This window comes from Chanodichthys erythropterus, chromosome 22 (genome assembly GCF_024489055.1).
Source record: "Chanodichthys erythropterus isolate Z2021 chromosome 22, ASM2448905v1, whole genome shotgun sequence".
In the NCBI taxonomy this organism is placed as follows: Eukaryota; Metazoa; Chordata; class Actinopteri; order Cypriniformes; family Xenocyprididae; genus Chanodichthys; species Chanodichthys erythropterus.
This window is the reverse complement of record NC_090242.1, coordinates 17,735,194-17,751,398: the sequence shown is the minus strand read 5'-3', so window position 1 is coordinate 17,751,398 and position 16,205 is coordinate 17,735,194. Positions and strand designations below refer to the sequence as shown.

Genomic DNA, 16,205 nt, shown 5'->3' with positions numbered 1-16,205 from the left:
GAAAATACATATTTGGTAGGCTATTTGTTCAGAGGGGGTGTACTCATTTATGATGTGCACTGTAGGGTGCGTTCACACTTGTAGTTCTGTTCGTTTGGTTCATTTGGTCCGGACCAAAGAAGAAAAAAAAAAAACATTTAGTCCTGGTCCGGTTAGCGTTCACATTGGCAATTTTTATCACCGAACCAAAAGATACCGAACCTTAAGGCATAGGGATACATTCACGACGTGATTGTTCGGATTTTATGACGTATTGCCTATTTTGAGACGGAACTTACCGAACATCCAAAACAATGCTTTTTGCTGAGGTAAATGCGCTCGTTGTGTGTGCGTAGTCGTGCGTAGCCTGCATGTGATGGTATTTTGGCCAGCTGGGAACTCGTGAAGAGCTTATAAAATGTGTAAAGGAGTCAAAACACCGGCGGGAATCCATCCGTCACACACACAGATGATATGCTGCGTGGAGACGCGCGTCTGATGCCTGTGATTCGCGACTATGACAAGAAAAACCGACATGTGTGATCCTGTCTTTTTAGGGTCTCGTCTTCCTGTTTTTGGTTCGGTTACATGTCTTTGGTCCGTGTTGCATTCATATATCATTCGAACCGCACCAGAGTTCGTTTGGAAGCGGACCGAGACCCATCTTTTCAGCGGTCTCGGTCCGCTTGTTAGGTGCGCACCAGGGTTCGGATGGCAGCGTTCACATATGTTCAAATGAACCGCACTAACCGAGCAATCGCACCAGGGTTCGTTTTAATCGAACCAATTAAACATGACAAGTGTGAACGCACCCTAGTGTGTCCCAATGGGTAGCCTAATCAAAAGTTCTACACACTTGAGCCAAATACAGGAAATAGGTCATGTAAGTAGACAAGTGGTCAAGTGCAAAGAGCACAAGTGTGGGTATTTGAACAGAGCAAAAATGTTCACCTGCTGCCTAATATATCCCACCCACTAACAGATGTCGTGATGAAGAGATAATCAGTGTTATTCACTTCACCTGTAAGTGGTTATAATGTTATGCCTGATCGCAGATCGGTGTGCATGTATATAATATAACATGTGCCTTGATAGACTGGCACAAGTTATATATATATATATATATATATATATATATATATAAAAAAAAAAAAAAACAACCATAAGAATGCAATTTGCAATTGTCTTTATTTAAAAAAAGAAAGAAAAAAAAAGCAATTCAAGTTCATAGTATGCATTAGCACCTTTAACGAAAAACACAACACTCAATCAAACATTCTCAACAATGTCCTGTTCTTACAACCAGACTAGACAGATGTCCCTATAACTGGAGACCAGAGAATCAGCAACGACAGGCATTCTAACGAGACTTCCTGAACAGCCTCCATGAGCGCTGTAAAGCCTGGTTGATGCCAGATCAGAGTTTAAAGGCCTGATATTAAGAAAGTGTGTAATGCTGTGTGGGTTGAGGAGGTCAGAAGGCTGGAGGAATGTTATCTAGAGCTGTGTAGATCTGTGCAAAGGCCTCCAGCAACCCTGAGGCCCTTTGAGAGACAGTGAGCTTATCGAGTGGCAGCATCAGTAACGTCCAGTCTTTACCAGGCAGGGGCGGTGTTGGCAAGTCGTCGCATACGCCTGTGAAATAAAAATGCAACATTATTCAGGTGCAATAATAATGCACTTAATTTCATTATAAATGATATTATATATTTTAAATCAGTAAATAAAATGGTGTCAAGTAGGCAAGATCTAATTTGAACATGTTCTCACCTCGTGTTTCTGTCCTGGTCTCTGATTTTCTTCTCCATCTCCGCATCTGTCAAGGTCTCCAGCAGAGGGCACCACTGGTCGGCATCGCCTGTGTTCCGAATGGCAATCTCCACCGTAGGTAATGGGTTCTCACTACAGGAAATGAGCCAGATGGAGTCAGTAGACAGCATCTCTTAAACATCGTGGAAGACCAATGATGCTTCACTGATGACCACTGAGGCACAAAGGTGATGAATGACATCTAGAAATATCTATTAAACATTTGTTAAGAAAAACTGTTTATATAAAATCATACAATTTACTTCTAACCATCATACAGAAATCAAAGCCATGCTGTGGCAGCACATGCAGGGGTCTAACATGACAGTCACCAAACCACTGTCTGTTCTGGTATCACTAGGTTTATGCCATGTCATTTTTAGGAGGGAAAACTGATTTAGACATTAACGACATGGACATATACAGGCACATGTCCTGCAAAGGTATAATAAAATAAGAAAAGATTAAAAGTACTCAGCTTCCCAGGGTATGAAACGTTGGGGGGTAAGAGGGAGAGGAGATCAAGAAATTTTGAAGTATATTGACCTGAAATCAGACCTATTGGAACAGACAGTGGGAGAAGCAAACAATTAGAAGGTTATTGCAAAGCAAAAACAAAAAGCAATGACGTTAATCACAAAGAATTAAACAAAAACTCAATCTTGTAACATTTTAACCGTTCTAACTGAACCACAAAGCAAATTATGTGCCATTTTCACCTATGATCTACAGACAGCATGGTGAAAAGTAATGTAACTGGTTACACCCCCACAAATCCAAATCTCTAAAAAGGCAAAAGTAAGGTTGCAAGCCATGCAAGAGAAAAGCAACTTAATTATGAATCAATATGTAAGCAAAAATCAATGTAGGCTGTACTGCAGGGAGAAAATGTAGTTACTTTATAACTAACAGAGGAAAGAGAAACACAAAACTACTTCAAGGAACAATAAAGAGAAGTCACAATGCTCAAATGGTTGTCTGCTTGCCGTCAGACAAATAAATGAGATTGTAAAGAACCAGTGGATGGCCCAGACCGCATTAAAGATGGTCTCAATTTAGTGGCATAAACAAGACATGCCGTGTGTGTTTGTGTGTATTTGACCACATAATGGAAATTCCACTTCATATGACCTAATAACACAGTAAATCATTGTTTAAAATGGAATCAGGCTGCAGACTCCACAATCTCTACAGACACACAGGATATGGATACAGGTCAAACAATACAGTACAGCACAAACAAACAAAAAGATATTAAAGGGTTAGTTCACCCAAAAAATGAAAATTATCCCATGATTTACTCACCCTCAAGCCATCCTAGGTGTTTATGAGGATATGTCATATTTGTCACTTTTTGGAAGTACGTTGAATGCGTATGGCTGTCCTGCTGGAAGCTTGTTATTTTACTTTAAGTTTTAAATAAGGATATTTGTCTTACACATATGCATAGATTCACTTCAGATGGCCTTTATTAACCCCCGGAGTCATATGGATTCTTTTTTCTTATGGATGGATGCATTTTTTTTGTCTTCAAAATTTGGGCTGCCATTCACAACCATTATAAACCTTGGAGGACTAATGATATTTTTAAATATATCTCCGATTGTGTTCGTCTGAAAGAAGAAAGTCATATACACCTAGGATGGCTTGAGGGTGAGTAAATCATGGAATAAATTTAATTTAGGGTGAACTATCCCTTTAAATGTAAATATTAAAGAAAACCATACATGTGAGACATACACTACCTTCCAAAACATTTGGGGTTGTAAGGTTTTTTTGGAAAGAAATCTCTTTATTTGATCACAATACACTAAAATAGCAATAAAGTTAAATATTATTACAATTTAAAATAATGATTTTCTATTTCTATATATTTTAAAATGTAATTTATTCCTTTGATGACAAAGCTGAATTTTCAGCATCATTACTCCAGTCTTCAGTGTCACATGATCCTTCAGAAATCATTCTAATATGCTGATTTCATATTATTATAAATGATGAAAACACTAATATTTTTGTGGAAACCTGGGGCCGTATTCACAAAACATTTTATCTTACCACTAAGAGTTCTCCTAAATAGCAGTAAAAGTCCTTAGCTAAGAGTTTTCTCTTAAAACCTGTTCACAAAGCTGCTGAGACCAACATTTACTAAGGAATAGAGAGAAGTCTTAAGCTAAGAGTAAGGGCAGGGTTGACCTATGGAGTATACACACCGTGATTGGCTGATGGGGGAGGAGTCAGCGATTTAATCATAGAAATATTGTAGAATGACGTGTCATGTTTCCATATTAAAATAAAGGTTTTAAAATACAAATGTTGCCCTATTCAAATAAATATTTTTGAATAAAAATGTTGCCATAAAGGTTTTAAAATAGGTGTCACTAATTAAACTAGTATATACAGTTATTTGTCCACATCTCAAGAGAATGCAGAATTCAAGCGACAAATTATGTTTTATAAACAAAGTTTGGGAGAAACACATTCAAACAGTTTTTCTAATCAGCTCAAGAGGAGGAATATATACACAGATGAAAGCTGACTCGCCTATAGTTACTTCGACAGTTTTCTGCATCCCTCCGCCACCCCACTCTTCACTCTCAGCTGGGGATACAGAGATAACTTTGGGTTTGGGCTAAATTCCAAGATCGGAGCCCTCAATCCCCTTGGACAGCACACCAAATACGCTTATTACATATATATATTTTTTACTCTATTCAATCATTTGTAAGTGTGAACTCATGAAAACCATTTCCACAGGTAATCAGACAATATTTATTTATTTGTTGTTTTTTTTTGTCGTTTTTTTGCGTCTCATCGTAGATTCAAATCTATATTGCCTCTAGAAGTCCTCTTGACTACTCCTAATGTTTCACAGATTTAGGAGCTAGTTTTAGCGCTAAAATGCTTTGCGAAATACTCTGAGCAAAAATTTAGGACTCCTAAAATTAGGACTGACACGTCCATTATTTTTTAAGAGTTTCTCCTAAATCAGCAAGTTAGGAGCTACTTTTAGCCTTAAGATGTTTTGTGAATACGGCCCCTGATGTATATTTTTACAAATTTATATTCATACAAATCTAAGACAGAAATCTTGTAACATATCTTTATGATTTTTGTATGCAACAATTTAATGCATACTTGCTGAAAGAAATTAATTTCTTTAAAAAAAATTATTTCATTTAATAATACATTTATTTAAAAAGTATTATTGATTCCATACCGCTTTTTTTCAGGAACTAAAAAAGCCATATCATTTATATTCACTCACATATTTCACACACATGACATACAGGAAAAAAAAAATGAAATCGTGCACACAATTTACTAATTCATTACCTCAAAATAGTAAATTGTGTGCATGATTTAGTAAATCGTGCACATGATTTAGCCTACCATTTTTTTCCTGTATGTCATGTCTGGGGCTCCGTACACTCCAAATGTTTGTTGCTGATTTGAGTTTTATAGTGCTTGACAGTGATTAGAATGCCATCCCCGACACATAACCCATAAGCATCTTTCTCATTGGTAAATACATTTTTGTGGCAAGTGGAAAACAATTCAACCTACATGCAAAGGAGTTGTAAAGGCATGTATAGTTGCATTTTTTTTTTTTTTATTCTTCTGCGAAAACTGTGAATAGGCTTAGTCTGTTTACAAAATACCTACTGATTCTTGGCTAAATTACAGGCTAGGGAAATAATTCATTCTCTGCCTTATGACAGTGAGGTGGCGGTACAAATACTAGAAAACAAATCATGTCTCAACAGTGAGCCACAGAGGGAAAACCACAGCGACTCTCCTTTTACACTCACTGTACGGTTTAAATCATGGCAAGCATTGATTTTAAAAACAAAAACTGTCCTAAAACGACTCTATGGGGAATCCAGTGTCTCTAGAGGGGCAGCTACCTCATTTATGGACTATTGCATATAAATGGACCATCATCATCCTGAAACTAAAGCCCCAAGGCACATGAATTTTCTATCAGTAGATTTCAGTGTTGCCCACCTGAAGGCGTACGTCCTCTGGTGCCAGCTGAGCTGTCCGCGGATGCTGTAGGCGATGGTAGTGACGAACTCTCCTCCGAGGCCCAACTCAGAGCAGAGCTTCAAAGCAAACGTTTCTGGCGAGTTCTCCTTCTCTGACATGTCCCATTCGAACTGGTCCACCAGAGAGATGTTCCCCACATGAATGTTTAGCTGAAAGCACAATGCAGGTCAGCAATGGAATTAATCACATGCATTATGACTGGCCTCTGGCTCAAATACAGAACTGACACCAAATTCTGCTGCTTTTTGAACATGGCCATAAAGAGACAATTTTTCAGACAAATATTAATCAGGCCTTGATAAATATTTCTAATTCTAATTAAGTCTAATTAAGTTCAAAGTTAACTTTTTTGCTTTTGGCTACCACTGTAAAACACACCTTAATGATGACCCTCTGGTCCGTCTGCTCATCCAGAATGCTGTCGGTAGGGTAGGACTCGATCTGCTGTCTAATGGCTGAGGCGATGGCAGGGACAAAGGTGAGAGGATTCAAGTCTAGGTCATCACACAGGATCTCAGCAAACATCTCTGGAGTCATAAGTTTCTCTAGAAACACAAAAGCAGACACTTTTCCACTTAAATGTATTTAGCATGAATGCATAGTGCATTCAGCAAAAGAAAACATAGGCTACCACTAAAAATCTGGAGTCATTTTTTTTTTTTTTTTAAAGGGTTAGTTCAACCAAAAATGAAAATTCTGTCATTAATTACTCACCCTCATCGTTCCACACTTGTGAGACCTTCGTTCATCTTCGGAACACAACTTAAGATATTTTTCATAAAATCCGATGGCTCAGTGAGGCCTACATTGCCAGCAAGATAATTAACAAGATAATTAAGCAAGATAATCAATTCCGAGAAATCTACTTAAGATGTATTTAAAACAGTTCATGTAACTAAAGTGGTTCAACCTTAATGTTACGAAGCGACGAGAATACTTTTTGTGCGCCAAAAAAACAAAATAACTACTTTAATCAACAATATTTAGTGAAGGGTGATTTCAAAATACTGAATCTTTTGTTTCGAATCAGTGGTTCAGAGCATGTATCTAACTCCCCAGTGATGAACCACTGAAATTTTGAAACACTTATGATGTAACGAAGCCTCGTTTACTGAAATCACATGACAGTTTGATTTGCGCTCCAAACCACTGATTCAAAAAAATAAATATTCGTAAATCTTCGAAGCTTCATGAAGCAGTGTTTTGAAAATGCCCATCACTAGATATTGTTGAATAACGTCTTTTTTCTTTTTTTTTTTTCGTCTCTTCATAACATTAAGGTTGAACCACTGTAGTCACATGAATGTTTTAAATATCTTTAGTTGCTTTCTGGGTATTGATATTGTCTTGCTTGCAATGGAGGCCTCACTGAGTCATCAATATAATCAAAAATATCTTAATTTGTGTTCTGAAGATGAACGAAGGTCTTACGGGTGAAGAACGAGACAAGGTTGAGTAATTAATGACATAATTTTCATTTTTGGGTGAACTAACCCTTTAATACTTTTATTCAGCCAGGATACATTAAATTGATCACAAGTGACATTTAAAACTTTGTTACAAAAGATTTCTATTTCAAACCAATTGTGTTCTTTGGAATGTTATATGCATCAAAGAATCCCGAAACAATGTATCACGGTTTCCACAAAAATATGAAGCAGCACAATTGTTTTCAACATATTATTAATAATTTTATTAAAAGTAATAATAAATGGTTCTTGAGAACCAAATCAGCATATTAGAATGATTTCTGGAGGATAATGATATACTGCAAATGAAACATATTACAATAAATTAAAAAGTTACTTTAAATTGTAAGAATAATACACAGTATTTAAAAAAAACACACAGATTGTGTCTGAACTTTATGATTTTCATTTCTTAATGTGAATAAGATTTTTGCAGCTTACTGTAATGACTGTTTGGGGGAAAATTAAGCTTAACTGTTATGAAAATAATGTGCATAAGATAATAGTTTTCTGAAAAACTTCTAGTAAACAACTGATTTTCTATTTTGTTACCGCCTCAGGTTGACCACACACAAAGATTTTAAGCCCGATTTCAGGCTCGATTGGTAAACCCCAATGATCTGGGGGGTGTGGCCTGATTCGAGGCTTCTCGCAACAGACTTTTTGTCCAAAAAAATCCTCAACTGTGTGGTGTCATTAAGATTATTTTACTGCTCTTATCATGTCGGAGCCTGCACGATCCCAAATCGTAAATAAACATACTCTTGATCAGGCTGCCTCTTGATTCCCGCGGTAGCCAATGAGAGCGAGCAAGCTTCACCTACCGGATGTTTCGTTCTTCTATAGCTGAAACTTGACAGCCACAAACATGCCAAGAATGTGGAGTATTGAGAAAGATGATCACCCATATTTGTTCCCCCTTTGTTTTTCTTCCTGTAAAACAAAACTCCACCAGGAGAACCAGCTGACGATGTTGATCATCCTCCATTTGTTTTTCTTAAGTCACATTTGACCTCGTGAGTGTTTGTGAGATCTCATCTCACTGAAAATATTTACAAACAACAAGTGTGTGGTCTTGCGGTCTGGACGAATCTTCTAGTGTGTGCATTCGGAGGATTAAAATGCTAAAAATCGGTTAAAACTGCCCTAACATCTGTGGTATCTCGGAGTTTTAAAATCAGTTAAGATTTGAAAATCATCTAGTGTGGCCAGCCTTACCGTTCATGTTCCAGGTGAAGGCATCTCTGAGCTTCTGCCCATCAATCTCCATGTCCAGGCGGATAGGCACCAGGACCTCTGCCTGGGATGCATTTTCGTGGATGACTGCAGGGTCATGGTCATCAAAACTATGCATTGAAGGAAAGCAGAGACCCATAAACACACACTCTAGAATTAATTAGCACCATGTGTGCAGCATGTGTTCTTAAAGTCCACACCAGGGCTCTGATTCTGAACAACAGCCCACATTTTTCAACAAATGTCTGAATGTTTAACAACCTACATATGTGATTATGTGAGGAATTTAAAATGCTTGTCTTGCAAGTAATGACAGCAGAATGAAGTCGTTTTGGACACACTGGAGCATTGCTTTAAACCAACAGCTTGTTGGCGGCATTCCAGTCTGAACCGTCTCATTTAAAGCCAATCACTGACATTTACCAGAGCCTTCAGAAGGGTATGTTGACAATATTGGCCATTACATTCAGCTAAATATCCCAAAAAGGACATAAGATGGAGATGCAGGTCAATCGAGGACCTAAAACCACAAATGCATCTGGCTCATTTTTGTTCGTCTTAAAAAAGGGGACTTTGAGCATTTGGACCTTCATCAGATTATCCTTTCGTGTCCTTTCCTTTCGGAAGTGAGGAAGAAGGAACTTCAGCATGTCCAAAGAAAAATTAGCCTATCAAGGGTAATTGCTTTTCATAACATAATCAGAACAGATTCTGTCAGAGATAAACAACATAACCTGAAAGAATCTCTTAGCAATAACAAGCCAGTGTTTTGGACGATTGCTTCATCTGCTGACCTGAAACAACTCAGTCATGGGAAGTATATAGAGGAAATGTGGTTTAGTTCCTTCATAAACATCCTCTTGTTTGACATTACTGTGATAACATCATGTTACAGTCAACGGTTGCTTAAATAATTAATCGGAGTCTTAAGTTTCTTAATCAAATTTAGATTGAGTAACGCACTGATGATTGTTGGCAGATATCTCCAAAGAAATGTTTAAAAACCTGTGAAAAGACTTAATGAGCTAATTTTCTTTTCAGTGTTGACATATTTTTTACTGGAATATTTCAAATTGAGGCAGACAGCATCATATTGGACAAAAATATGCATGTCATGAATAATTTTGCTCCATTTTCCCAGAAGTCAACATTTAGAAGTACGATAGCATATATTTTACCAATCAAAAATTTGGGGTCAGTAAGATTTTTTAATCTTGAAAAAATGCATCATGGTTTCCACACAAATATGAAACTGTTTTCAACATTGATCATAAGAAATGTTTCTTGTGCATGAAATCAGTGTATTAGAATGATTTCTGAAGGATCATGCAACACTAAAGACTGGAGTAATGCCTGCAGAAAATTCAGCTTTGATATCACATGAAAAAAATTACATTTTAATATATATTAAAATAGAAAACAGTTATTTTAAGTAGTAATAATAATTATTTTCAATATTGCTGATTTTACTGTATTTTTGATCAAATAATTGCAGCCCTGGTTAGCATAAGGGACTTATTTTAATAAAATCTTACCGACCCCAAACTTTTGAACACATACACTACTGTTCATAAGTTTGGGCTTAGCAAATTTATCTTACTGACCCCAAACTTGTGAATGGAGGTGTATGTGTTTTTAAAGCAGACATGGACGATAAGACAAAAAAACTCGTCAGACTCTCATTACTCATCTTACCATAATGGAAAGGTTCTTTTCTTGTCACGTCCCATTCGGTTTCTGTTGATAGTGGTGGAACAAGGCACTGCGTCCAGGTGGTGGGAGCTGTTGGGTAGGGTGGGCACCCACTGACTGTTCCTCTTTGCCTTCTGCTCCCTAAATTTCAGATACAGAGTTAAAACAACATAAACTCCAACAGAAAATTGTCTTTTAGGCTACATAGTTCACAAATAGCTATAAAATTATATATATATATATATATATATATATATATATATATATACACACAATTTATATACAGTACCGTTCAAAAGTTTTAGGTCGGTACAATTTTTTAATGTTTTAAAATAAGTCTCTTTTTCTCACTATGGCTGCATTTATTTGATCCAAAATACAGAAAAAACTGTAATATTGTGAAATATTTTTACAATTTAAAATAACAATTTTCTATTTTAGTATATTTTAAAGTGCAATTTATTCCTGTGAAATCAAAGCAGAATTTCTGCATCATTACTCCAGTCTTCAGTGTCACATGATCCTTCACAAATCATTCTAATATGTTGATTTGGTGCTCAAGAAACATTTATTATTATTATCAATGTTGAAAACAGTTGTGTACAATTGTTTTTAGGATTCTTTGATGAATATAAAGTTCAAAATAATAATGCATCCCTTTTGAATAAACGTATTCATTCTTAAAGTAAAAAAAAAAACAAAAAAACTTACTTACACCAAACTTTTGAACAGTAGTGTATAATGTTACAAAAGCTTTCTATTTCAGATAAAAGCTGTTCTTTTGAACTTTATATTCATCAAAGAATCCTGGGAACAAAAATGAATAATAATAAAAAAAAGAATAAATGTTTCTTGAGCAGCAAATCATCATATTAGAATGATTTCTGAAGGATCATGTGACACTGAAGACTGGAGTAATGATGCTGAAAATTCAGCTTTGCCCTCACAGGAATAAATTGCATTTGACAATGCATTCAAATAGAAAAGAGTTATTTTAAAATGTAAAAAAATATTTCACAATATTACTGTTTTTCTAATCAAATAAATGCATAAGAAACTTCTTTTAAAAACATTTTTAAAAAATCTTAGATCTAAAACTTAAACGGTAGTGTGTGTGTGTGTGTAACAAATAAAATCCCCTCAAGAACTGCAATCTAAAAACTGTGGTTATATATAATTATCATATATAAATGATTTGTATAGAACACAGAGATAAAATCTGCTCTAAAATACTAATAGAAGTCATATGTGTATTAATAAAAACAACCCCAGTACATGATGCTGTATTTGTTATATTTTTTTATTACTTCTTATTTCCATTTAGACGGTCCTGTACATCACATAACCAAGGACCACAAGACTCCTCACCTGAGATACGCCGGAGGCTCTGTGCTGATGGACACTGCCTTGTACTTCTCATCATTCCCCTCGAAGATCTCCTCACACTCAGACGCCTTCAGCAGGGTCACACTGGTGGCTAAAGTTGTGTAACCATGATCTAACACAAAAAGAACACTGCACAAACTGCTGTCCAGAAGCAGGTCTAAAGGACTTTGAGGTAGATGCGGCTTATGGGTGCTTCTGGACCTAAGGATTTGAAAAGATAATTTAAAGGGAAAGGAATCACTTACCGTGTGATGATGCTACAATCTTCTTCCGCTCCTCCACGGACGCAAGGCGTCTCCATAGTGACGGGTACCGCTTATACAGAGAGCCTCTGAACATACGCAGGTAGTTGCCAACCTAGAAAGCAAAAACAAAGTAAAAACTAAATGTGTTTAAAGGAAGATACTACTTTTTTCCCCCGTTGTTGTTTTCATGCAGTGGTCAGTTTTGAGATTTTTTTACTTTAGTTTCAGACTAGTGCAAAGAAAACATCCAAAATACACATTTAAGTGTTTTTATATATTACACTTTATCTATTTGCATCTGTAGATTTCTATATAAAACATATATCTAAAGGCTTAATTTGTTAACGCCTCGTTTGCATTTTTAAACAACATTTCAGAAAACTTGTAATTTAAAAAACTGTCTTAAGATTGATTAACTGGGTAAGTAAGGTGATATATATATTTTTACCCTATTCACATGTGGTGTTTTGCCTTAAAATAAATGCATTGCTGTATTTAGCCCCGCACACTATTCTTAATACAGTATCAATGCCATAGAAAGATATGCTAAAAAAATAGTAAGAGTGGTGTTATTCTATGCACACATGTGTGCATGGTGTGATGGAGTATAATGTTTAAGTTTTGAAATCATTTACTCTCATGTTCCAAACTCTCGGTCACCATTCACTTTCATTGTGAAAACAGATTCAATGAAAGTAGATGGAGACTGAGGCTGTCAGTTCCTAACATTGTTCTTGACATCTCCTTTTGTGTTCCAAGGGAAAAAAAATAAGTCAGTAAAGTTTTGAACAACGGGGTGAGTAAATAATAATATAATTATTTTCTGTGTGAACTATCCCTTTAACATGTTATTGAAATGAAAAACTGCTATAATTATAACGTTATCTGTCAACTTGTCTGGCCCAAATATAAATATCGCACTTTAAATCTGACTTTTATACATCGGAGAGGCAAGTGCTTCACTTTATAGAGGAACGAAGATGATTGCAAGTTTTATTGATAATTTAATCATTCATTCATTACGTCGATATGCAGATAGCAGCATCTTTAACTGACAACAACCAACAAAGACAAGTCAAAGAAGATGTTTTAGTGTTAATATGATGGCTACATTAATGCATATCATATGTAAACATACGCATAATGCTACGTGCAAACAGAAAACGTACCTCTGAACCTATCATGTAAAAATCCCCATCTTGCTCGAGTTGAAATTTTATTGGTTTTTGTCCAAATGTTTTACTCAACGCCATCTTTGCGAACACAATGAGCGACAACGCGCATGCGTATAAAGGAAGCGGCGAGGTGGGAAGAGCTCATGGTCTGGGGCGCCACGCTGCAGGCGTGCAGTAATGCCTGCTGTTGGAGGACACCTCACTGGATGTTACAATCTTTTTTTACAGTCTATGGTTACAATACAAGGAGGAAGCCCTAAAAACAGTTTCAATATCTTAAAAATCAGTACTGACAATTCTACTTTTCTACGGAATATTGCAGTAGGCTATTTATTATAAATGATTAAAAACTTAAAACCAAACAAAAATGAGAAATGATGCCCAGTTGGCAATAAACTGAAATAAGTTTAAGTTGGAGCACTAAAATTATTAACTGGAAATAAATAAAACTAAAATGAATTAAAACTAAAACTTGAATAAAAATACAAAAATAATAAAAAAAAAGCACAGAATTACTAAACATTTAACTAAAATTAACAATATATATATATATATATATATATATATATATATATATATATATATATATATATATATATATATATATATATATATATAACTATAATAAAACTAAAATAAAAACTAAAATAACACTGGGTTGAACTTTATGCATTAAAGCAACTTGAGAGTTATTTGGCAGGCTGTATATTAATATAAAATGTATTATTAATATACATTTTACATTGTATAGGTCTATTAATTTGTTGCTGGAACATGAACAAATACAGTAAAAGCACATTTTTAATTTTAATAAAACTGCTTTTATAAATGTAACAGGTTTGAAAAGTGTTAATGTGTTTCTCACATTTTAAGAACCAGTCATGGCCTTTCACTCAAGTTGTGTGTTATTTCAGTATTCAATCAATAGGACAATATGAACTATATTTCAGTGAATGTATGAGCCAAAACACAAGCTAAAAAAAAAGGCCATAAGCATTCTGCTAAAAATATTTATTTTAAAGTGTTAGTTCACCCAAAAATGAAAATTCTGTCATTTATTACTTACCCTCATGTCGTTCCACACCTGTAAGACCATCATTAATCTTCGGAACACAAATTAAGATATTCTAGTTGAAATCCAATGGCTCTGTGAGGCCTGCATAGGGAGCAATGACATTTCCTCTCTCAAGATCCATAAAAGTACTAAAAACATATTTAAATGAGTTCATTTGAGTACAGTGGTTCAATATTAATATTATAAAGTGACGAGAATATTTTTTGGTGCCGCAAAAAATAAAACAAAATAACGACTTATTTAGTGATGGCCGATTTCAAAACACTGCTTCATGAAGATTCGGAGCGTTATGAATCAGCGTATCGAATCATGATTCGGATCGCGTGTCAAACAGCCAAACTGCTGAAATCACATGACTTTGGCGCTCCGAACAGCTGATTCGACATGCTGATTCATTATGCTCCGATGCTTCCTGTAGCTTTGTTTTGAAATCGGCCATCATGAAGCAGTAAACATTTTTGGGTGAACTAACCCTTTAAAAAACAATCAAAACAGTAAGAACATTTTGCTTGAGATCTCTGAGTCATATAATCTAAAGCCAAATTATTTAAATTCATTTGCAATTATGTGACTATGCTAATTAGATTGGAAAGTTTGGAGGAAAATGTGCAAGCAATTAAAGGGTACAGAAATAATGTTTGAAACAGACCTTTTAAAATGGTAATCATGTGCGACATCTCCATTATGAAGAAGAAATCTGCTCATTCTACATTCATGTGGTGGTATTTCCTAAAATGGTGGTGAAACTCTTACATCTGCAGCACTTTACACACACCTGAAGCATGGCCCTGATAGATAGTAGCTGGCATACTCCCTGATCTAATCCATTAACACAGGTCACCGCCTGAACTCGCTTCATTAACGCAAACACATATTTTCATTAAACATGCTGCATTAAACTTCACATTATCCTTTGGCTTGGAACATTAATAATTGGTCATTACCAGTAAGATTTACAGTGAAATACTCTTCCTGAAGCAGTTTAATCACATCCTTTTGATACTTTGGAAAGTGTGTCTCTTTCCAAATCTGTAAGACTTGTTCATCTTTAGAACTCAAATGAAGAGCTTTTTTTAATGAAATATTTTTATCTACAGCCTACACAACTATACTTTTAAAGGGTTAGTTCACCCAAAATTGAAAATCCTGTCATTACCCTCATGTTGTTCCACTCTTGTAAGACCTTCGTTCATCTTCAGAACTAAAATTAAGATATTTTTGATGAAATCTAAGAGGAATATGACTCATCCATAAACAGCAATATAATCACTTTCAAGGTCCAGAAAGGTACTAAAGACATCATTAAAACAGTCAATGTGACTGCAGTGGTTCAACCGTAATTTAATTTTGTCCTTTGGGGAACAAATGTGAAACAGAACTGAAATATATCAATCAATCAATACAAAGCACCTTTTCAGCAAATATCTCAATGTATGTCTCAGTCTAACCATGACACATACAATTCAGTATGAAAGAACATTATATGAGTTTGAGTTTTCTACACTGAGTTAAAACTTGACAATGATCTTGGTGCATAAGGGACACGATGCTGCTATAATTGAGTGTTTCTGCTAAACGAAATAGGCCTTGAGTGTTATGTGACCCCATTTCATAGTCAGTCTCTTAAGTCAATTAATAAAGAAAATCATAATTTTACAAGAGAGCTCCTCTTAGATAGGTTCACATTAGAGATTAAAAACACAGTGGAAGATAATAGAAAAGACAGAACTGAGCCTCAGAGGAGAAAAAAAAGAAATCTCATTATATGTGTTTCTTTACTCAGGCGGTTTTTGAATTGCAAGCAATTTGCCCTCATACTGATATATAATCCTAATGAAATGATGGGATAAGCCCACAGATCTAACACTTCATTGCCTGTTTGAATAGAAGGTACCTTTATCCGCAGTGGCTTAGTTGTAGCTTATGAACGATACATCTTTGCTTCTCTATTTTTTTTTAACACGGGGTTAAACACGAACCACCAAAATGCAAATGAGACTTAATTGATAAGCTTCACTTGCATCTACTTTCTCAAATATGTCTTGTCCATTTTAGATGCTGCTGTCCATGCCTTCTATGAACACTAGAT

The 16,205-nt window shown here is 35.4% G+C and overlaps 1 protein-coding gene across 1 annotated transcript; it reads right to left on the bottom strand.

Annotated features, from left to right (window-relative positions):
- Window positions 1-1,208: 1,208 nt before the first annotated feature.
- smarcb1b (SWI/SNF related, matrix associated, actin dependent regulator of chromatin, subfamily b, member 1b) lies at window positions 1,209-13,150 on the bottom strand. The gene is given in 10 exon segments (XM_067375857.1): window positions 1,209-1,614; window positions 1,750-1,881; window positions 5,797-5,987; window positions 6,217-6,383; window positions 8,526-8,653; window positions 10,239-10,376; window positions 11,604-11,712; window positions 11,867-11,978; window positions 13,036-13,129; window positions 13,131-13,150. Coding segments are annotated over 10 exon segments (1,131 nt in total). The 3' UTR covers window positions 1,209-1,574.
- Window positions 13,151-16,205: the final 3,055 nt, after the last annotated feature.